General features: G+C 39.8%; 1 protein-coding gene across 1 annotated transcript; it reads left to right on the top strand.

The window, feature by feature from the left end:
* The first annotated feature begins 1,601 nt into the window (after window positions 1–1,601).
* On the top strand, window positions 1,602–20,897 carry TERB1 (telomere repeat binding bouquet formation protein 1). The gene is made up of 21 exons (XM_069868611.1): window positions 1,602–1,628; window positions 4,998–5,056; window positions 5,960–6,070; window positions 6,262–6,390; window positions 6,866–6,997; window positions 7,438–7,498; window positions 7,596–7,711; window positions 7,848–7,970; window positions 8,513–8,665; window positions 9,778–9,909; window positions 11,328–11,453; window positions 12,423–12,580; window positions 13,305–13,666; window positions 14,213–14,274; window positions 15,275–15,367; window positions 16,168–16,338; window positions 16,827–16,907; window positions 17,956–18,069; window positions 19,271–19,374; window positions 19,878–20,105; window positions 20,646–20,897. The coding sequence occupies exons 2-21, from the start codon at window positions 5,023–5,025 to the stop codon at window positions 20,673–20,675; spliced, it is 2,520 nt and encodes an 839-aa protein (XP_069724712.1). The 5' UTR covers window positions 1,602–1,628; window positions 4,998–5,022; the 3' UTR covers window positions 20,676–20,897.
* Window positions 20,898–22,550: the final 1,653 nt, after the last annotated feature.

Here is a 22,550-nt window from a genome sequence, read left to right as displayed (position 1 = left end):
CCCATCCTGGTCTGGCTGCTCAGGGCGAGCCCAGCAGCCCAGCCCTGACTGAGCTCCTGCCTCCGACTGCCCGAGTGCTCAGCCCTGTGTTCTAGCACTGCTGAACAAACATGACCATGTCTGTGCTTTAGGAGTGGGTTTTTGAGGTTTGAAGGAAAGTCACTATGTTATTGTCCGTGACTGATGGGGAAGAGCTAATCTAATTTCTTTCAAATACATTTGCTAGAAGTCTGTTAGAGTAAATCTCGTTATCTTGGAGGGGTCCTGCAGGTTCGTAAACAGTCCTGGGGGCTCATAAAGGGGTCTTGGGAGTCTTTAAATGGGTCCTGAGGACCCTAAAGGCATCCTGGGAGTCCATAACATGGTTGTGGGGGATCTAAAAGGGTCCTGGGGGCTCATAAAGGGATCCTAGGGGATCTAGAAGGGGGTCCTGGGAGTCCCTAGGGAGTTCCTGGGAGGTCTGCAAGGGGTCCTGTGGTGATCTGGATGACCCTAAATGAGTCCTGGGGTTCCCTAGTGTGAGACACACTCACTCACTGGTAAAATATTGAAAAGGACATAGTCTTTGAAGCAAAGATAATTTTTATTTATTTTTTTATATTTTATTTTACAATTCAGTGCTGAATTGGATGCCCTAAAAAAGGCATGCCATCTTACAGAAGTAGTGGGTATATATACCGGTTTTAGACAAAGAACCATATAAATCTTCAAAGAATACTCCTTATTTTTTGGATTATCCAACCATGTCTGGAGACACCCTTCAGGTTATCCCTTGACCTAAGACAACTACATCTTGCTAGACAACTAAGCATATCAATAAACTCTTGTAAGAGAGTGTTTATTCTTTCAGGTTATTTATCCACATCTGGAGATTGTCTGCATGTTATCTCTTGATACAAGGCAGATTTATATGACACGATAATTAAACATACAAACCAGCTGCAGCAAAACTAATCAATTAATTCTCACACTAGGGGTCTTGGGGTACTAGAGGAGCCCTGTGTGTCCCTAAAGAGGTCCTGGGGGTCCCTAAAAAGGTTCTGGGGGTACTAGAGGAGCCCTGTGTGTTCCTGAATAGGTCTGGGGGGTCCCTAAAAATGTTGCAGGGGTACTAGAGGGGCCCTGTGTGTCCCTAAATAGGTCCTGGGAGTCCCTAAAAAGGTTCTGGGGGTACTAGAGGGGCCCTGTGTGTCCCTAAAGAGGTCCTGGGAGTCCCTAAAAAGGTTCTGGGGGTACTAGAGGGGCCCTGTGTGTCCCTAAAGAGGTCCTGGGAGTCCCTAAAAAGGTTGCGGGGGTACTAGAGGGGCCCTGTGTGTCCCTAAAGAGGTTCTTGGGGTACTAGGGGGGCCCTGTGTGTCCCTAAAGAGGTCCTGGGAGTCCCTAAAAAGGTTCTGGGGGTACTAGAGGGGCCCTGTGTGTCCCTAAAGAGGTCCTGGGAGTCCCTAAAAAGGTTGCGGGGGTACTAGAGAGGCCCTGGAAGGACGCGCGCTCTCTCTCCCCTCAGGACGGGGCGGGGCGCCATTTCCCCTCAGGGCGGCGGGGGGCGCTCTCTCTCTCTCTCTCTCTCTCGCTCTCGCCTCAGAGCGCGGCTCCCCTGAGGCCGCGGGTTCAGCGCCGCCGTCCGCCAGGTACCGGCTCCGCCACGTCCCGCTGTGTCGTGACAGACAGAGGGGTGTCTTTGGGTTAAGCCTCGTTATAAGCGGAATTTAGAATCATGGAATGGTTTGGGTTGGAAGGGACCTCCAAACTCATCCAGTTCCACCCCCTGCCATGGGCAGGGACACCTCCTGCTGGATCAGGGGCTCCAAGCCCATCCAGACTGGCCTTGGACACCTCCAGGGATGGGGAACCACGACTTCTCTGGACAACCTGGGTCAGGGCCTCACCACCCTCAAAGACAAACATTTCTTCCTCAGATCTCATCTCTATCTCCCCTCTTTCAGCTCAAAACTGCTCCCCGCTGCTCCTATCCCTGCGCTCCCTGATCCAGAGCCCCTCCCCAGCTTTCCTGGAGCCCCTTTCAGTACTGGAAGCTGCTCTAAGGTCTCCTCAGAGCCTTCTCCAGCCTGAACAACCCCAACTCTCTCAGCTTGTCCTCATACAGGAGGTGCTTCAGCCCTCGGATCATCTTTGTGGCCTCCTCTGGACTCGCTCCAACAGCTCCGTAACCTTCCTGAGCTGAGGACTCCAGAGCTGAAGACAGGGCTCCATGTGAGGTCTGAGCAGAGCAGAGGGGTGGAATCCTCTCCCTCATCCTGCCGTTCACATTTCTCCTGATCCATCCCTTTTTATGAGTAAGTTCAGCTCTGCTGCAACCTAGGCAAGCCATCAGTAAGCACAGCTCACCCTGCCAGAGAGCAGCCACTTCTTTCTCCTTTCCAAGGTGAATCACAACTTTCTAGATTCAAAAAAAGCCCCATCCAACCTGGCCTTGAACACCTCCAGCCACAGCTTCTCCAGGAAACCTGGGCCAAGGCCTCCCCACTCTCATAGTGCAGAAAATATCTTTGATGCTGAAGCTGAGTTCACTTTAATCTAAGTAATTGCATTCTTTGAGAGCTAGACAGAATGTCCCTCTGATCACGTGTTTTCTTCCAAGCTGTGTTTTTCCAGACATTGTTCATTCTTTGGAGATGATGATGACATGTTCAGTATGGTCTGTGCTGAACAGATGTGTTTTTTTCTGTAAGCACCTCTGTTTGCAGCCTTTCCCCATCTTAAATACAAGGTCAGGCAGAGCTGGAGCCAAAGCTCCATATTAGCAGAGATTTCACTGTTGTGAAGTTCATAATAACATTAGAATTAGACCTTGGAAATTAATAGAATATGCATATTACTTCTGGGAAAATTTATACATATGCCTGTATATATGTGCCTTTTTACAAACTCTTATAGTGATAGGACTGGAGGGAATGGCTATAAACCCAAGAGGCGCAGATTTAGATTAGACATAAGGAGGAATTTCTTCACAATGAGGGTGGTGAGGCTCTGGCCCAGGTTGCCCAGAGAAGTGGTGGCTGCCCCATCGCTGGAGGTGTTCCAGGCCAGGTTGGATGGGGCTTGGAGCAACCTGATCCAGTGGGAGGGTGGGAACTGTATGGGCTTTAAGGTCCCTTCTCACACAAACCGTTCTATGATAGGACACCAACAATCCAGACTTCTTCCACTGCACAGCATTTGACCGCTGGGATTTGGGTCTCTTCCAACCTGGTTATTCCATGATTCTATGATTCTATGATTTAAAAGGACTCCCTTGGGCCCAGCCTGGCTGTTCCCGTCCTGGTGTGGCTGCTCAGGGTGAGTCCAGCAGCCCAGCCCTGACTGACCAGGCAGGTGCGTGTCAGCCTCCCCACGAGCTCTGCTCTCCCCCTGCCTCCGACTGCCCAAGTGCTCAGCTCTGTTCTAGCACTGCTGAACGAACATGACTGTGTCTGTGCTTTAGGAGTGGGTTTTTGAGGTTTGAAGGGAAGTCACTGTGTTATTGTCCATGACTGATGGGGAAGAACTAATCTAATTTCTTTCAAATACATTTCTTAGTAGTCTGTTAGAGTAAATCTTGTTAGTTATCTTTTCATCTTTGCCCAATGATGCAATAACAGCTAGCTTAAAAGTACTATTTTGTGTACCTTCTGTACATAGTGAGAGAAAAAGAATCAGTTAAGGTCAAGGCAGATATTTCTAAAGGGTTTAAAAAAAACTTGTGCTTCTTATATTAGAGGGTCTTTAGCTGTATCCATGTGTTCTTAATTAAACTTCACTGAAATTTTTTATAGCCTTTCTTTTGTTAAGGAATACGTAAGTACTTTTTGTTTTCTCTTAGGCTAGCTGGGTGGTATCAGTAGGGGCAAAAAAGGAAATGAGAAAAAGGAAATGTAAGCTTTCCACTGTTGTGGCAGGGCTAGATTTGCAAGGAAATGAAATGCATATATATCATCACTTCTCCAAGGATAAAGGAGGACGAACCCTTTTTAAGCTTAACCTCTCAAAACACGCACTTCACTGATGCTGCTGTCAGGAGCATTTGAACTAATGGAAGCAGCAAAGGAATGGGGACAGTCAGTAACTCTAAATGGAAAGCAGGGCTGGCTGGCTGCATTAAGACGACACTGACATTTCTTAGAGCCTTTGCTCCACTTTGAGAAGGATAACTAATCCATTATTAAGCTGGATTTATCACTGATTTCAAGTTTCTACCTGGAGCTAAATAATTTTTGAGAGATTGAAATAGGTTACTGTGATGTGTGCATCAACCTTTCTTTCTGTTTTGGACCTGAGGCATGGTTAAGGGATCATCTTTCTGCTTCCAGACTTGGGTTTCACTCTGACTGCTGCTCAGCTAACTCTCAGATGCTGGCACGTTAATTTTATGTAGAATCAATGCTGTGATTTTTTCTGGTTTATGTTGTTCGTGTAATATGATCGATTCTTTGGTGAACTAAAATAAATTCTTAGTTTAAGAAATAATGTTTCTGTTCATTCTCATTGTCTTTATCCATACTGATGAAAAACCAGTTACAGTTAGTGGCTCACTGAGCAGCAGTGGGAGGCTGAAGGTTTTATAGGGGTATTGGAAACACCTGGTCCTCTACATGATGTTACTTGGTGTTCTTACTGCCAGTTGGTGGCTGATGACAAAGTTGGCAACCTGTTGGTTGGGAAAGTGGATCATATTTACTGTGACAAGTGACAGAGCTAGGTATTTTTAATGACATGGACGGTTTTGGTACCCACAATGGTGACATGGAGTCACTTGATTTCTGCAAAATGTTAACTTTCAAAACATAACAACACAGTTATCAAATGCAATGTTGCTATAAAATACTGTATTTCCAGGTAAAATCTTTGCCATGCAAGATAAACCGTGTGTGTCTGATAAAAGTGTAAAACCAGAAATTTCGAAAGAGTGTATTTTAATAGAAATTATTTCATTTATACTGCATGTGGTATTATAAATGCTGCTAATCTAAAGGCAAAACGCTTTTTCCTTGATATCATAGAACAAGAACGGGGGTACAACCAAAAATGGAAAATCAAATGGTGCAGAAAAAACAGTGTGGTAAGATACCAACTATAACTTGTCGTTTGTTATCTGTATCAACGTAACAAAGTTTCTGTAGACTGTGATAGTGTGTCATGGGGTGGTGAAATGTTGGGGAAATATTCTTTTTCCTTGTTGCCAAATTCTTGAATTCTGTATTGGATAGCAAAAGGGCAAAACTAGTGAGAAATTTTCAAATAGTAAACAATACCACAACAAAGCCACTGATAAATATTTGCTAATATTTAACTGACATTTTTATCGTATTTCAATTTCTTTAAGAATCCTCAAATCTTAAAAGTTTTGAAAATATACCATATCTGCTCCTAGTGTTACAAATAATTATCAAGTAAGCCTTTTTATTACACACAAGAGGCTCAGAAACAGATTTTCAAAGTCGTTTACCTACCTAGGGTTGTTTGTAGGTGCCCAGAAAATGCTTTGTGTTAATTTACTGACCTAACAACGCGATTCAAGATTCTAGCTGCTGTGATGTAACAGATTAAGTTTTCTGTAACTAAATATCATCTTGGAAGCCTTGCTTGGTTGGATTCTTTTCCTGTTCACTCTAGATTTTCAATTGTATTCTCACTTTCAATAGTTTCATGGTTCTGTATTATTTGCTCCAATACACTTAATGCACCTTGCAGCTGCAAAATTAATATTTACTAATTCAAGTCACATTTACTAACAGTTCATACTAATTAAAGGCCAGAAATATTAAAAGGAGGCTGTTTCTTGAGTTAAGGAAATCATGCTCAAATAACGAACTGTGCAGAAGTATAATTTTAGATTAAGGGTGTGTTATTTATAGGTGGATAGACGTGGCATAGCTCCATTATTACTCACTGTTTTTTTTTCCCTTAAAATGCATAGATTAATGTAACAATTTGCATGATGTTGTTTTATATTTGCTCTTAGGTACAAAAACAGATCTGCACTTACTGCTGGAATGCCTTAAATATCAGATGGACTGTCCTGTATCTCAGAAAGAGGCTTTGATCACTATTTGTTCAATTTGCCAACAAAACAGTAAGAAGCCCTCTTCCTTAGAAAGAAGACTATCTTGTGTTCACAATAGACATTAGGCAGCTGATTGTAACTGTAAAAAAACCCTCTGTAACTAATACAAGGCTTGAGAAGTTAAAATCTTGGAAAGTTTTCACCTTACAGTGAAACAAAAGCAAAAGCTTAAATTTTCTTCTTTTTTTTTTCTGTTATAGGTGAAGCATGTGAATATTTTCGAGAAATTGGTGGTTTGATATTTATAAATGATCTTGCAAAGTCAAGCGTTCATTGCATAGTAAAGGAAGCGGCTTTATTTACATTAGGAATGATAATAGAGAATAATGGTAATAAGCAATATTATTGATTTTTCTGAGCAAGTTATGATCCCATGTTATTACTTCTGCTTGCGCTTTGTCTCCATTACTTTTATAATCTCAAAAAAATCAGATTACAAAATTATCAGCCTAAGTGAGGGGCAGTAAAGGTGCCACTGTTTGACGGTGGATCCCCAAATCTGGAGAAATACCTTGTTGATTTGTGTAGACAGCTTGCCTTTCTGATACCAGACAGCGGCATTGCTTCCCTTCCTTGGCGCTGAGCGTTAAATGACTCATAGATTGTGCTGAAGTTGGCCCAGGTCCTGGCTGGTTTAGAACTGACTGCAGGGACAAACCCTCCTCAATCACTTCATAGTCCTGCTTTGTCCCCACTCACCATGTACTGGATGCAGTAGGGACTCCATTTACTGCATTACAAAAGCAATTTGGAATTGTGAACAACTTGCTTTTGGGTTTAACCCTCTTTATAATCTGGTTTCAGTTTACTGTCAACAGACTTTGTGTACTTCTGCACTGTTTGAAGACCTCATTTTATTTTTAAGTAATAAGGATTCTGGTGTGAACTTGAAAAGAATGTCCGTTTATGTCATCTTAGTACTGGTTTCAAATAACCGTAAGTTGGATTTTTTTTCTGTTTTATAACACCAATTTTTACTATATGCCAATCTGCAGTACAGAAATTTGGAACATTCAATAAGTAATATTTTGGTAAATTTAATTTATAGAGGTGAATACTGGCATTGAACTGAAACTGAAGTGTGTAAGTAGATCATAGCGTGCTGGGATTTCCTTAAGTAGTTTAGACCTAAAAATGAAGTTATAATTAAAAAAAAATAATGCAAACCAGTGGTTTCTGGCAGCATGTAAGAAAAAAACCCCCAGACATAGACAGAAATGCAACATTTTTGCCAATGTGTTGGTGTGGTTTTGTGTTTGTCTTTTTTGGGGATGTATGATGCTTAGGAAATGGAAACAGAATGTAAATGTAACCTTAACTTGACGTTAAGGTTTTGTTGCATGTGCCTTTTGAGCCTTGTATTCGTTCTTTTTTAGGGAGTGGGCAAACTTATGTCAGAGATACAGGCTGCATTAGTCTTCTGCTGCAGTTATTCAGGTAAACAAACAGTTACAATTCAAAAATAAGGATGGTAGTCTACTTAGGCCTTATGTTTGCCTGACTATCTGGGGATTGTTTGCATTGTTCTTAACAGAACAACTCTTTCCACATCTGAGATGGATCTGTCAGACGAAAACAATAACCAGTGCTACCAGCTGTGGTCCTCAGTCTGCAGCACTCTCTGTGCCTGCGTTAACAACCCTCAGAATGGTGAGTGTGGCTGTTGAAATAGTGAAAAACGTTTGAAGTATTTCTCCAAAGTGACAACAGTTTGTTTTCATTGTACCATTCAACTGAAATTTCATATTACACTTTGATTTGGGGTAATTTGTTTTTACTTTTCCAGAAGATAATCAAAACATTTGCTCTTCAGTTTTTCCATATGCCAAAGAGTGGCTTGAAAGCAGCACAGAGCCTGAGATAGTTCGTCCTATTTGCTCATTTGTTGGTCTCACTGTTGCAAATAACTGTAAGTGCAGCTCGAGCTTTAAATAGATTCTCTTTCGCCGCAGTAATAGTTAAATTCAATAGTTGAATGTTTGATTTCTTTTTATAGTCTCTACTAATTAATTTGTTGTTCCTCTAACTTTTATTCTGAAAGCTGTATTCCACCATCTTTAGCTACAATACCTGCCTTATGCTTCAGGGCAATAATAGCCACAGACTGGCTACATTAAGTGAGGTCAGTGAAAACTACTTGGAAGCTGTTTTGATTAAAAGTATTTTACAAATGGAAGTCATAATTACATCTCTGAAAACAATGACTTAGGTAGAACTCCAGCATAATCTTTACTAATTTGTCTGCACATATTAGACCACGTGTGTCCTGCAACTATTTTATATGACAATTACTACATTTCTCGAGGTTAGTGTCTATCCAACTTCAGTTCCGTTGTATGGATGGAAATGTAATGGTTAATACAAAATTGTCATGAGCCTAACTTCTAAAACGCGAAAACAATTTGCAACTTGTATTATTTCAGACACTTTTTTTTTCTTTTTTTCACTAAGCATATGTGCAGAAATATTTTGTTTCTGTTGGAGGCTTGGATACATTGGCTAAAGTTCTCATGAAGCTGATGCCTGATTCCTGTATGAGTCACTCAAGCACAAAACTTGCAGTAGTGGTAACAAAGACTCTGGATGCCTGCATTGCCAATGACTGTGAGTGAAAAGACTGCCTACGTTTTTCATTTGTGGAATTTTAAAATGCAATTTTTAAATTTGATTTTGGCGGAAAAGTGATATGAATAGATGCTAAAAGGCAATTTATATTGCAGACTTTACAAATTGTAAAGTGTACTTGGGGAATCATTCAGTTCATCTCAGGTGGGTTCTTTTCCCATTGTTGCTAAAATAAACGTAGTGAAATTTAAATTATACTGAAATTGAAAAATAAGATACTGGCACTAGTTTTGTGTAAGCAAAGCTGAGAACTGGGTGAGGCGCAGAGCCTGGATCCTGGATTTAGTGCCCGTGTTTCTGTAACCCTGTGCCTAAGCTAATAAGCTTTGTAAGCTTTAGGAGGCTTTAGTAACTTGGGTGTGGAGATGAACAAATGTCTGCATAACGCATCTGTACTCTGATTTACTTCCTGGGTAGTGCTGTCCCAATGAGGTCCTTGTGTATTCCTTCAGAAGGCTTTGAGAAACCTGTGAGCCTGAAAAACCTGTACTGTCCGCCATGGTTATTGTATTGGACACTTCTGCCATGAGTGGTCACTGACAGAAGTAGAAAAAAGTTAAAAGCACTTAGCTGCACGGGTTTTGAGCCTAGTTTCAAAGGAGCTGGTATGTGATGGGAGTAGGTTTCAGGATGTATGTACTAGCAGTAGCATTCCCTTTTTCAGGATGAGGTTGCCCTCTACCACAAACATTCCTAGCTCTCTTTGCGGCAGATAGTTTGCGTCAAACCTTATTCTACTCTTTCTTTCTCTGTTGTGGAGCCAGTAAAGGATGTGGACAAACTCAGCAGAGCTCTACAGAATGTTGCAAAGCCCTTCTTTGTCAGGTCTTCTGCTGTCTCTCTGTGCAGCACAGTGTGGGAAAGAGGGAGGTGTTTGATATATGAGGAGAGGCAGGGGGAGGATTACTGCATCAGGAGGGATACGGTAATTTGAAGTGTTAAAATGAAAAAGAGAGAAGAGAAGGACTGTGCAGGCCCAAGGCTTTTCGAGGTCTGTAGAGTTCCCTTGAAAAACAGCTTTTTAAGCTTGGATGATGCTTGTATGCTTACTATCTAGTTTATTTTTCTTCAAATTATTTTTAACATAATAGCTGCGTTGGGTGTTGTCTTGACAAAGTATCACACTGTGTCAGAGCTACTGAAGCTGCTGTCCAATGACACGCTGGATACAGGAGGAAAAATTAGTATTATTCTAACAATTGGACACTGTACTGAAGTTTGTGGTAAGGTGTTTTTTTTTTCTTTTTTTTTCCTGTCAATTTTTACTAAGTTCTTATACCTTATTTCAATGGGTTCATTTCAATAAGACTGGAACACGAAGGAAAGTTCTATGAAATAATCTAATATTAATATTCAGGAAAAATATGTTTCTATAATGTTCCATCTTTAAATTTTAAAAACTGTTAACACTATCTTTAGGAGCTTATGACAAGAAGGCTGTTAGGCAAGAAGTCAGAGGAGGGTTGAGGTGTCACAGGGTAAAATTCATCCAGACCTGAAAACAGCTGCAATACATACACAAAAAATGAGTGGTTTTGAGCTCATTTTTAATGGCCCTTGATATATACATCTTCTGTCCACTATTTGCATAGCTATTAATTTTTTAAAATGCTATATAACAGTATTGCTTTTGAAGTAACATAAGCAGTAGATGACCCTGAAATGTTTTTGCCAGGCCCCCTCAAGGCTTTCCCAAGCATATCTGGTGCAAATATAACACTAAAGTTGGTATTTTGTGGTAGTACAAGCCAGCAGAATGGGAAGTTGTGAGATACTGATCCTTGTTTATTTACACTGCTGTTTTTTCTCATATATGTTCAGAAACACAACAAAAAGGGATGATGTTCAAAAATCCTGATTGATTATCATCCTCCTAATGCCAATAACAAGTTCGGTAATTAGCCCAGTAGGTCATAAATCTGATATTTTAAAAGACACCTTTTCATGAAGAATTAATTGAAACAAAGCTTAATGGAAAACATCTTTCAAATAGAACTATGGTTAGACCAACAAAACAAAAGTTTCTCTTAAAATGTCAGCACTGATAAAACAATCATATTTCATCTTTTCTTGATTCCTTTGTTTTTATCAAGTTTAGACAACAAAGAGCTATTTTTAAAAACTGTTGGTTTTATGTATACATAACACAAATGACTTCACAATAAAAAATTCAGGTACTTACATAGTTAGCAGGGAGGAACAGATTAGCTAGGCCAAGATTAAACTACTAATTTTATTGCTAATTATAAACTTTAAGCTTTTCATATTTCTGCATCTCATGGTTTACATAAATGTAGTGTACCTACTTTAAGAGTATATCCCAGAAGAAAAGAAACAGAAAAGCCATAATTCAAATAGTTTAGGTGATAATTAAATGAGTCTGGATCTCAGTCATACAATTTGTCTCAGTCCTTCTTCAGTTTTCTTACAAGAACCTTGAACCATTGTCAGATTATCCTATGTGATCCGGAGCAATCTGCTGCAACCTGGTCAGTAGGTCATTACAGCAAGCCTGGATCCATAGTGAAAATTTCTGTTTCAGAATTTCCCTGAAAGTTACTACTATTGGTTTCTAAAATTACTGTAAGGTTGTGTATGATGCTGAAACCAATCTATTTTCCTTTATGATGTCCTATTTTAGAAGAAAACCAGTGTGAACTGCTTCAGAGCAATGGTCTTCCACTTATGATTCAGTTATTAACTGAGTCTCAGGATGAAGAACTAAACAAAGCTGCTACATTTGTGCTGCAAAACTGCAAACAAATGAGTAAGCTCATTGTTATTGCTATAAAAATTACAGACATGTTTTCCATCTTTAAGTTCTGTTGACTTGCTAGTGATTTTAACTGCAGCAGCTTTGCAATTTTCTGTACTCCAAGAGGTGTTTGTTCTCTGCAGAGAAGTTGCACGTTTGCCCCCGTGGATTGATTATGGCATTTTGGTGGAAAAAAGGAAAGTGAAAATCCCAATGATGTTGCAATAATGCATTTGTGAAACCTCTATATGTAGGCTCGGTTCTTAAAAACTGTGCCAGTTATAAATTATGAGCAAAATATTGGCATTGTCATTTAACACGCAATTGGTACTCCATTCCCAGCTGTGTGCCATTGTACCCAGAGAATAAACCAGGAGGTAATCAAGCCTGAAATCACTGTGACTGCAATTCCTTTGCAATATTAAAAAATCTTCATCTTTATTTTTTAAGCAGGGTGTTTTTTGAAGTATCCTATTTAAGTTTTTTTTTTAATTGACTGTATAACACTACCAATGAAATAGAAAGATACTTCACCCTTCAATCTCTAATGCATGGAAGGTATTATGCAATAGCTAATTACTAAAAAGCATGCATGTACATTTTTGTAACTGAGAGTTTTGTTTAAGATTGAGGGAGTGGTGGAGTTGTTTTCTCAAAAAACCCAGAGATCCATACTGGTAAAGGACCTATAAAGCTAGGAATTAATCCACAATAAAGTAATCTTTTTGAGCATCGCATCACTGTGTAATGGCTTATAGTAACTTTAATTGCAAGCTCACCTCTTGTAACTGCAGTTTATATTTGCAGTGTATTAACATTTATGTGTAAATTTAAGTTATAGTTATAAAAATATTATTAAGATGTTATATTTTGCATTAAATTATTGGGGTTGTCCCTCAGCCTACTAGAATAAAATAAATATTTATTGAGGTGTGTATTGATAGAATTTGGAATATTAATATTGGTTTATATTTTATAAAGCTGAAAAACTATCCCTGAAAACAAATGATTATTCATTAAATGTGAACAATGCAGAAGAGTTGGAGACGCAAGCCAGAAGCAGGAGTCTACAGGACTACTGGGAGAAAGCAGAAGAAATCTTACACAGAATAAACTTGCTTGAAAAAGAACATAATGAGGTTGGCTTATTCACTAAAGTACGTTAAAGTAAGGGAAATTATACAGAGTTTAGAGAGAAATAGAAAGTAAAACTTTTAAGATAATTTCAGGTTGAGCTAGAAAAGAAGGGAAAACATTGGATGGGTTTTCTACAACCCAACTTTTACCATTACTGTACATCATACAAAGTTAGAAGTATGCAGGGCAATCAGAGAATGCAGGCATCGGTAATTTTATGAAGCATTTCAGTTTATTATAAAAATAATATTTCTACAAAACTGAGATAATTTGAACCTACAATTTTAATATTTGTGTGCATGAAATTCCCATGGCTGTACAACTGTGATGAGAGAGGTGACAATGGACAAATGTGAACACATACCAAAATAAAATTGTTCCATATTGTCCTGATGCTGTTTAACTACTTGGTGTCTCTGCGTGTGGAAAAGCAAATTTTTTGAGTTATTTAGCTGGGTCTTACGTTAATCAAATCTTTTCATTTATGGAAGTGCCTTGTAATAGTAGCAAATCCATTGCCTCAGCCTGGAACTATCACTTAGTAACTACTCCTTAAACATCTTCATCAGAGTCTTGCTGGCTCTCAACTCAAGGTGTTTTGAAGCTTCTCTGGAATTTGCTTTGCCTTCAGAGATAGACTGGCCTATCCTAGTTAATTTTGTTACTGGATTTATTTAATATTTTTATAGCACTTGTGTAGTTGCTGACTAGTATTTTTCAATACAGGAAAAAGTGCAAGAAAGAGTACCTTCAGACAGATCTTCAGAAGCCAATATTGAAGCATCAAAATACCATGCAGTGAACCTTGCTGATCCAAAACCTTACGTAGAAAGAACACATAAGGAAGTACATTGTCCACAGTTGACCTCGAAGTCAGACGATCAAGTCCTTGCTCCATCTGTAAATTCTTTTCCACACAGAAATGAAATAGTGAACATTATGGATCCAGTAAATGCTTCTGTCAGAGAAAGCAAACAGAGTAATATTCTCTGTTCAGTCAATGAACCACATGCAGATCGCTTACTTCAGAGTCACAGTATAAATGACAAAACTGTTTCTGTAAAAAATCCATATGTTCTTCAAGTAAGGTAAGTATCTTACACATAAGCAGAACTCCTAAGTTGCTGTTCTTTAGTGTTTTCCAGATTGAATGTCAGCCTTTTAAATTATCTGTTACTAGTGATGTCTTTTCTCCTGCTGAAAAGACTTGGCCTTTTGATAGCTCGCTAGAGAATATTCCATGGCAATCTTTGACATAACGGATGCAGATTATAGACATTGCAGTAACAACAGCTTCTGATGTTTCTCTGTGAATGGTAGGTGGGCTTCTGACAGATTGTGTAGAGCACCTGTTACAGGCTCTCTTCTAACGCCTTCAACACAGCCATGACCTGAGCAGCGCTGTGAGGTGTGCTAATCACAGATCTCTAGTAACAGATTTCCAGCACAATGGTTACTTGACGGATACTACCAGCCAAGTACCTTGGGATAATTAGAATCTGTTTTTTAGTGTTTTATATATTCAGTGTGTTTTTAGTTTTCCCTCTGCAATGTGTGTACTAATTCACGGGTAAATGTATGTTGTGAAGCTCGACTATTTTTATTTTAATTTGTTCATGTTTTGATCTTCCCAGGGAATGCTTATTTGAACAACCAGCAGAGATTGATAAAAATAGGGAACAGATAGGCACATCAGGTATATTATTTTCTTAGATAATTTTGGTCTTAAGGAGCCCTTAATTACTTTTGTGCACTTTTACCACTATGTCTTTTCAGATTTTATATATCAGTAGAGACAGAGTACATTATGCATAATATTCATTAACTGTGTGCATAGTTTTGGAATTTTTTATGTCATACAATTTTTCTGGGACAATATTTATTTTACTTTTAATGCATATTTAAGCTTCCTTTTAAAATTTATTTTCGCTATTCAAATCAATGTATCGCTCGTGACTGATTTAAGTTGAATCTGAATGAAATTCCTACTGAACAATGAAAGCCATTAATAGAAAATGTGTAGGGATGCTGGTTTTGTTCTGTATTTAAAATTGATGATAGAACCTACCTGTGGGAGCGACTTCTGCCTCAAGCTCTTCCTGCATGTAAAAGATGTGTTTAAGATAATTTGTTTTTTCAGATTTGGATTAGTCTTCCTCGTCCAAGAGGTTTATTTCAGAATTGGGATATATTCAGTGAAATCTATATTCATAACTTAATTTCCTGTTGATTTATGAAATCTCTAATTATTCATTAGATGATTATTTGCCAGTATGGTAACGTTACAGGTAACCAACCTGATCTCCAGTCTTCTTAAATGAAGAATAAATATTATTCAAGTACATCGCATTTTTCCAAACATCTAATTCCATCTAATTCCAAACAGAAATAAAGTTTATAGTTATCGTTAAGCAATGTAAGTTTACAGAGCTATTTTGCTGTGTTCGAGTGGAAGTAATACGCTTCGGGAGAGTGATGAGAAAGCACTGAATTGAATGTAAGTATTCTGGATTTACAAAAATGTAAGTACAATCCATTTAACTTCAGGACTTTTGTTTAGCTTTTCAGCTGTTACTCAAATTAAACTTTAATCTACAAATAGGAAATATGATTGAATGTAGGTATGCTGACGCACGATTACCATGTCAAAAGATAAACTGCATATTCTTAGCGGGGTGTTTTCTCTCCTAATTTAGGTCAACATTCATTCTACAAAGAGACAACCAAGGAACAAAAAAGCATTTCAACTAAATCTGCATCGCATAAAATGGCAGATTTAAGGTGCTTAGGTAAATATTTTTCTTTCCTGATTCCATAACAGAAGCCTTAAAGCAATGCAGTGAATGAACTGACATGACAGAAATCTTAACAAATCTATTGGATTACCTATCCTGTAATTTTGAACTACTTCCTTTCCTTTACTGCCCCTCAAATAAAACATATATATTGAAATAAAGCTTACATATTCCAGTTAGCACTGTTTTATCTTAGGCTAGAATAGTGCAGCCATGTACAGTGCTGCTCTTAGAATTCCTCACAGTGCAGTTCTCCTTCAGCTCATGTAAGTAACTGTGAGAAATCCAAGAATAACTAAACCATAAATGACCCTAGGTATATCCTCAAAAATTAAAATGAAGGCTTCGTGTGAGGAAATCCATACCCAAGCTAGACATTTGTTCAGGCTAATAAAGATAACTTACAACACAGAGAAAGTTTTGAAGTAAAGCAAAGAGATCTTTTATAGTTTGATTCCTGGATAAATGTGCAAAGGGAACTGAGGCTGCATTCTTCCCATCCCACTAATATTTTTAATTCTGTAGAGGATCTCTGCGTCTTTCAGTACTTCTGGAGTTGAAGTGCAGTGTAACTGGGTCTCATAGGTCATGTTGAAAACATTTTTGCTTTTTAGAGAGCAAATACAAAACAAGTAGGTATTTTCAAGAAGATGGGTAAAGCATAACCTCTTTTGAGATACGTATATGGAAAATTGGAGGTCAGGTTCTAGATCATAGTGAGTAAAATAAAATGCCAGACTTTGTGATGGCTGCTATAACCCCTGTGCTTGCAATATCCTGTTTCTTTTTTCCAGGTTGTACAGCAGGAGCATTGTGCTTCAACAGTAGAACCTTTACCAAGATGTTGCAAAGTTGTCCATACCAGTGTGACCGTCACAGAGTCATTCTGGAAGCTGAAGAAAGATATAAAAACTATCTTCGCAAATTAGCTGTTTGTAAGGAGAGTAGACATGCAACTTATGAGAGTAATGATTTTTTTATACTAACTATTTTTAGTTGCAGCTATTGTTTTAAATTGTATACAAAATTCTAAACATTTTTTCAGTCTTATTTTGATTGTCCTGCTCTTATAAACTCACTCATTTAATCTGATTTACCAGTGATTTGTGCTAAGTGAGATCAGAACCAAACACTTGTGTTTTATGGCTCTTAGGTATTTCTTGGCAATTGTGATACCTCCTCATTGCAGGCCTTTGATAAGACTCTGTCCTGTTTGCCAGCTAGTCAATAAAGGGAATGTATTAAGCTGAAATAAGTGTGAATGGGTGTATGACATGACAACAAGGTCATTTCATTCTAATATTACATACTTAAGGATGGAAGAGGCTTATAATTCTTAATGAATTAAATAAAAGTGCATCCCATGCTTTTCTGGTTTAAAGGAGACTTTCAGAAAAGTTAAACAGGTATTAGTTACTGGCATTTGTACTGATGTCAGTCTTTTGTTTTCCAGAAATACTGCTGACCCCACTGAAGAAAGACAGACTGCATACAGAAATATCAACTTTTAGGAGCAAAAAGGATAGTTTCCAAAGTAAGGGCTTTGGAAATCAATGCAAAAAGCCTTTACTGTATAACTAATTCTTTTTCAGGACTTGACTATGACAGGCCATGGATAAGGAATTGTGTTTTTATTTCGTAGGGTTTCTGTGAAAAATCTATATATTAATAGGCCAGAACACACATTTTCTATAATCCTGAAATTGTGTTGTGCATATTAGTTCACAACAAAGTTATCTGGCACTTGCTTTGTAGGTACTGCTTTGAATCCTGTTGGGGTGCCTTCCATGCCATCCACTATTTTTCAGATTTGTGGTGTTAGTTTTTAAAATGGAGTGGTCTATCCAGGATCAAAACCCATGTTGTGATGCCTGTTCCTGGAGTCCACAGCACTCTACTATAGCTGTAGTCACGTAATCCAATTATACCTGTTTCTTGGAGCTCTGCTAAGGACTTGTGTCTCTGTGTGCTGAATAGCTAAAAGGCTAAGCTTTAACATATACGATGATACTAGAAGAAGTAACTAAAAGCAACCTATCTGAAAATTAAATACAGATTTGTTTACCTGTCCTGTGTTATGAGGTGTTGAATAAGATGTAATTAACAAGGTAGAGATGGAAAAGGGAACAGGAGTTCTATCAGTTTCTGCAATGCAGTTTAGAAACCCTATGTTTGTGAACCATCAGTTGCCCATTAAACCTTTTATTCTTTACAGTACACAGAAACTGCCCATTTGTAAGCAGCAGAGCATGTATCTGTATTATAGAAAAAAAAAATTAACATTTTTGGTGTTTTCTTTACTCTGTAAATATATTATTTCATCTAGTTTGCAAGGATTTTTTCTCCAGCTACACTTTTATGCTACTACATTGACCACGAGCCCTTTACACTAATGTATTACCTTGAGCAAGCAAACATTTTCTGAAGTTAACTGAATTTTCCAGTCTTTCTTCAAAAACTAGATAGCAGAATGGTTGAAAGCATGGTTCTGCCTTAAATTCCTCAAACATTACCTCTGTTTTGTGGTTTGTTTGTTTTTAAGGAAGATGCCTAATGTTTTATTGTTTGGGGTTTTTTTTCAGGTATCCTTTTGACTCCAGTTGGAAAAAACAAATTTAATACTTCAAATAGAGAGGAACGTAGTAAAAATACTAGGTTGAATCATGAATATAACTTGATACCTACGTATGAAAAGCGTGAGTATTACTGGAAAATTAACTCTTTAATAAGCATAACATAATGATCAGGGTTTGTGTTTAGGTCAGGTCATGGAGAAAAGCATTAGTGCTTCCTGTTGGAGACAAATGGCTAAGACGTTAAACAGATATCCAGAGGAACCTGAACAGGTTTGAGAGGGGAGCCTGTACTAAGCTTATGAAGTTCAACAAGGCAAAGTGCAAGGTCCTGCGCCTGGGTCAGGGCAATCCCAAGCACAGTTCCAGGCTAAGGTGGAGAATGGCTTGAGAGTAGCCCTGAGGAGAAGGGCTTGGGACACTGGTGGATGAGAAGCTCACCGTGAGCTGGCAAGGTGCACTCACAGCCCAGAAAGGCAACCATATCCTGAGGTGCATCTGAAGCACTGGGACCTGCAGGAGAAGGGAGGGGATTTTGCCCCGCTGCTCGGCTTTCATGAGACCCCACCTGGAGCCCTGTGTTCAGTTCTGGAGTCCTCAGCACAGGAAGAACGTGGAACTGTTGGAGCAAGTCCACAGGAGGCCACAAAGCACCTCCTGTACGAGGCCAGGCTGAGAGAGTTGGGATTGTTCAGCCTGGAGAAGAGAAGGCTCCAGGGAGACCTTAGAGCAGCTTCTGGGACTGAAAGGGACTCCAGGAAAGCTGGGGAGGGGCTCTTGATCAGGGAGTGCAGGGATAGGATGAGGGGGAACAGTTTTCAGCTGAAAGAGGGGAGATTTGGATTAGATATCGGGAAGAAACGTGTTCCTGTGAGGGTGGGGAGGCCCTGGCCCAGGTTGCCCAGAGCAGTGGTGGCTGCCCCATCCCTGGAGATGTTCAAGGCCAGGTTGGATGGGGCTTGGAGCCCCTGATCCAGTGGGAGGTGTCCCTGCCCATGGCAGGAGGTGGAACTGGATGGGTTTTAAGGTCCCTTATAACCCAAACTGTTCCGTGATTCTTTGAGATGTTCTTCAATCATAGTACCATTGTTTTTTAAGTTAATTCCTATTATTTGCAAGTTGCTTCCAGTGCATAAATAATTCTTATGTGTTAATGTCAATGGTGAGAAAAAGATCTAATGAGAATGAGATATTACCGGTAAAGCAATATTTACATATTCAAATTCATTAGAAGAAATGTTCCTTTACAGCACTATATTCCATTTTAGAGTAGATTGCAGATAGTTTAAAGTACTCAGAGATGGCCTTGTTCTCAATTTCATAGAAATCCAAGATGCTAACTTGAAGAGACAAAGAGTCAAAGAAGTATGCAACCAGGAATGTCAGCGCTTAAAAAAAAATTGCGTATCTTCACTTCACAAAGATGAGGTTAGTTACGCAAAGCTTACTCTGGCACTCACTATTTATAAACTTCCAAATAAAATCGTGATGAATTGCATTATTTCTTTTAAAGTCACCTCTAACAAGACCCCAATAGCAAAGTGAACCTTACTGAAAGGTTGGGTTGATTTTACTCCAGTCATACTAATTTATCCCTGAAATAAGTGGGTTTTGATAGTCCCTTCTGAATAATGGGCAAGGCATGCTTTTTCCTGCATTAATGAAAATTAGCATGGTATACAAATAACAGAAATCTAAACAAATAAATGTTCTAAAGGTATAAACTATGTAGGCAGCACAGAAATTGAGGTGAAGGTCATGGAAAAAAACCTAATTCAGTGAGTGTGTGCCAGTGAAGAAATCTTGAAGAGCCGTTGTTCTCTTGACAAAGTGATTCTTTCTTCAAAGCGGCTTAGGACTGTATTGTCAGAAATAAAGCATTACTTCCAAGTGTGAAACAGTATGTAGATTTACATAATTCTTAATTACAGCAAAACAAATATTTGCCGAACAATGAAATACGTGCCCTGGACACGAACACAAGAACTACAAACAAGAGAAGAACCCGAAAAGATTTCACGACTGAAGAAATTAACTATCTTTTGAGTGGAGTAAAAGAAATGGGTAATCACTGGAATGCAATTTTGTGGTCTTATCCATTTCAGAAAGGACGGACAAGTGTCGATCTTTCCAAGAAATACTACAGGTTACGGCTGCAAGTAATCATAATTTAATTCTCTGGTAATCATATCTGCTGTCAGCTCAGTTTTCACACAGAAGGACAGGCTCTCAGAATTCGCAGCCCGTGGGATTGTGCTTTGCACATGAAGCACTCTAACAGTCTCTGGTGTAATTCAGTCAGGGCTTGGGCCTGGAGAGAGAACAGAACTGGGAAAATGTTAGAGAGCCTTTCAACCTTCCAGTGCCACCTGACAGGCTACGAAGAGGATAAGAATTTCAGTTAAGGACTCTAAATTAATAGCTGCGTTTGGTATTTTGGTTTGGAAGTTGGCATTTTCTCTGTTCAGTCCCTTTTCTGATGATGGCTTGTGAAAACCTCCCTGGCAGTTTTCACTCTCCTTACAGCTCCTTATGGAGCTGCCGTCTCTGGACGGAGCAGGCAGCGTTTCTGCTGAGCTTTGGGCCTGTGTGGGAGCGTTCAGTGGCAAGTGTTCTTCTACTGAAATGTTTTCTAAAATGATGCAGTGTTTTGTGTCAATATTTGTATTGATATTTTCTCTTTTATCTGCACTTTATAGATGGAAGAAAGAAACAAAGTTCATCAATGACATCTTTCAAGAATATTTTGGGTTTTGTGCCGAGTGTTGAACAGCAGCAGCATTGGCAGTGAGGTATTGCCACAGCGATATGAGGCCTTACAGGTTTCACGTTGGCTTGGTCTCATGTTCCCCAGTGATAACATTCACTGACAGAGTTGTTAGGTTTTGTAAATTTAAATTACATGTGATTCAGTAAGTTTTTTTTTAAATTTAAGTAATGCTAATGTGGCTAACAATATATCAATGCAATTTACGTTTTTTGTTTTAATTTAATTTAACCTTCCTGACTATTTGATTTATGTAACATTTGATCTGGCTTTCTGTTTGAAACTTTTTATAGCTTACTTAATACCATTGGTAAGAAAAGGCTGTATTGTTCAAATGAATATTTTATGTCAGAAGCTGTTCACTGTTAGTTCTCTTGTGTCTGAACTTGTTTCCTCTTAATGAGTGAAATGTTTAAAGCAAATAAAACATTTTTTCATGTGTTTTAATGTGCTGTATACGCAAAAAAATGTATCCGTGACAGAAAACACCAAATGTGTGGTTAAACACGGCTGCAGAGAGCGGGCAAACCTTACCTTTGTACGGTAAGGAAAATGAAGGCTTGTAGAAACGTGGGTGGTTTTGGGTAGAAGACTTAACGTATGGCTCAGCTGCAATGGCCTCTTTCCCCAAGTGACAGGGGACAGGACAAGAGGGAATGGCCTCAAGCTCCGCCAGGGGAGATGGCTTGGCATCAGAAAAAAATCTTTCACAGAGGGGGTCATTGGGCACTGGAACAGGCTGCCCAGGGAAATGGTTGAGTCTGGAGGTGTTTAAGAGACGGGTGGATGAGGTGCTGAGGGACATGGTTTAGTGATTGTTAGGAATGGTTGAACTCAAGGATCCAGTGGGTCTTTTCCAACCTGGTGATTCTGTGATTCTGTATGGGAACGGTTGGACTCAATGATCCGGTGGGTCTCTTCCAACCTGGTTATTCTGTGATTCTGTGATTCTGTGATTCTGTGATTCTGTGACTGGTATTAATGACTGGGATAACATTCCTGGACTTACATAAAACAGAATCACAGAAGGGGTTGGGTTGGAAGAGGCCCTAAAGCCCATCAGTCCCAGACTAGCAGCATAATGCCTGCCTCTCCAATCAGACAGTTGTGCCGGGGTCACAGAATCAGAATCACCAGGTTGGAAGAGACCCACCGGGTCATCGAGTCCAACCATTCCCATCAATCACTAAACCATGTCCCTCAGCACCTCATCCACCCGTGCCTTAAGCAGCTCCAGGGAAGGTGACTCAACCCCCTCCCTGGGCAGCCTGTTCCAGTGCTCAATGACCCTTTCTGTGAAATATTTTTCACGAATGTCCAGCCTAAACCTCCCCTGGCGGAGCTTGAGGCCATTCCCTCTCGTCCTGTCCCCTGTCACTTGGGAGAAGAGCCCAGCTCCCTCCTCTCCACAACCTCCTCTCAGGTAGTTGTAGAGAGCAATGAGGTCTCCCCTCAGCCTCCTCTTCTCCAGGCTAAACACCCCCAGCTCTCTCAGACGCTCCTCTTCTTCTCCAGCCCCCTCACCAGCTTCGTTGCTCTTCTCTGGACTCGCTCCAGAGCCTCAACATCCTTCTTGTGGTGAGGGGCCCAGAACTGAACACAGGATTCGAGGAGCGGTCTCACCAGTGCCGAGTCCAGAGGGAGAAGAACCTCCCTGGCCCTGCTGGCCACGCCGTTTCTAATCCAAGCCAAGATGCCACTGGCCTAACATTCTCAATTCCATCTCTCAGTCCAGCCGCCTAAACTGCCCCGCCGAGCCTCCCCCTGCCAACAGGGGCCGCTGCGGGCGGGGCTGCCCGCGCGGCGCCTGATCGGATCTGGATCCGATCAGGCGCCG

This window comes from Phaenicophaeus curvirostris, chromosome 14 (genome assembly GCF_032191515.1).
Source record: "Phaenicophaeus curvirostris isolate KB17595 chromosome 14, BPBGC_Pcur_1.0, whole genome shotgun sequence".
NCBI classification, from domain to species: Eukaryota; Metazoa; Chordata; class Aves; order Cuculiformes; family Cuculidae; genus Phaenicophaeus; species Phaenicophaeus curvirostris.
The sequence above is the reverse complement of the archived record's forward strand: the minus strand, read 5'-3'. Positions and strand labels throughout refer to the sequence as shown.

What these genes read in the sequence shown, in the direction of transcription:
- TERB1 (XM_069868611.1), top strand. Translation starts at nt 5,023, where the DNA reads ATGGAAAATCAAATGGTGCAGAAAAAACAGTGTG. An exon ending in AGTACTGGTTTCAAATAACC is followed by an intron (nt 6,998 to 7,437) that starts GTAAGTTGGATT and finishes GTTCTTTTTTAG; the next exon opens with GGAGTGGGCAAACTTATGTC. An exon ending in GATACCTACGTATGAAAAGC is followed by an intron (nt 18,070 to 19,270) that starts GTGAGTATTACT and finishes TCAATTTCATAG; the next exon opens with AAATCCAAGATGCTAACTTG.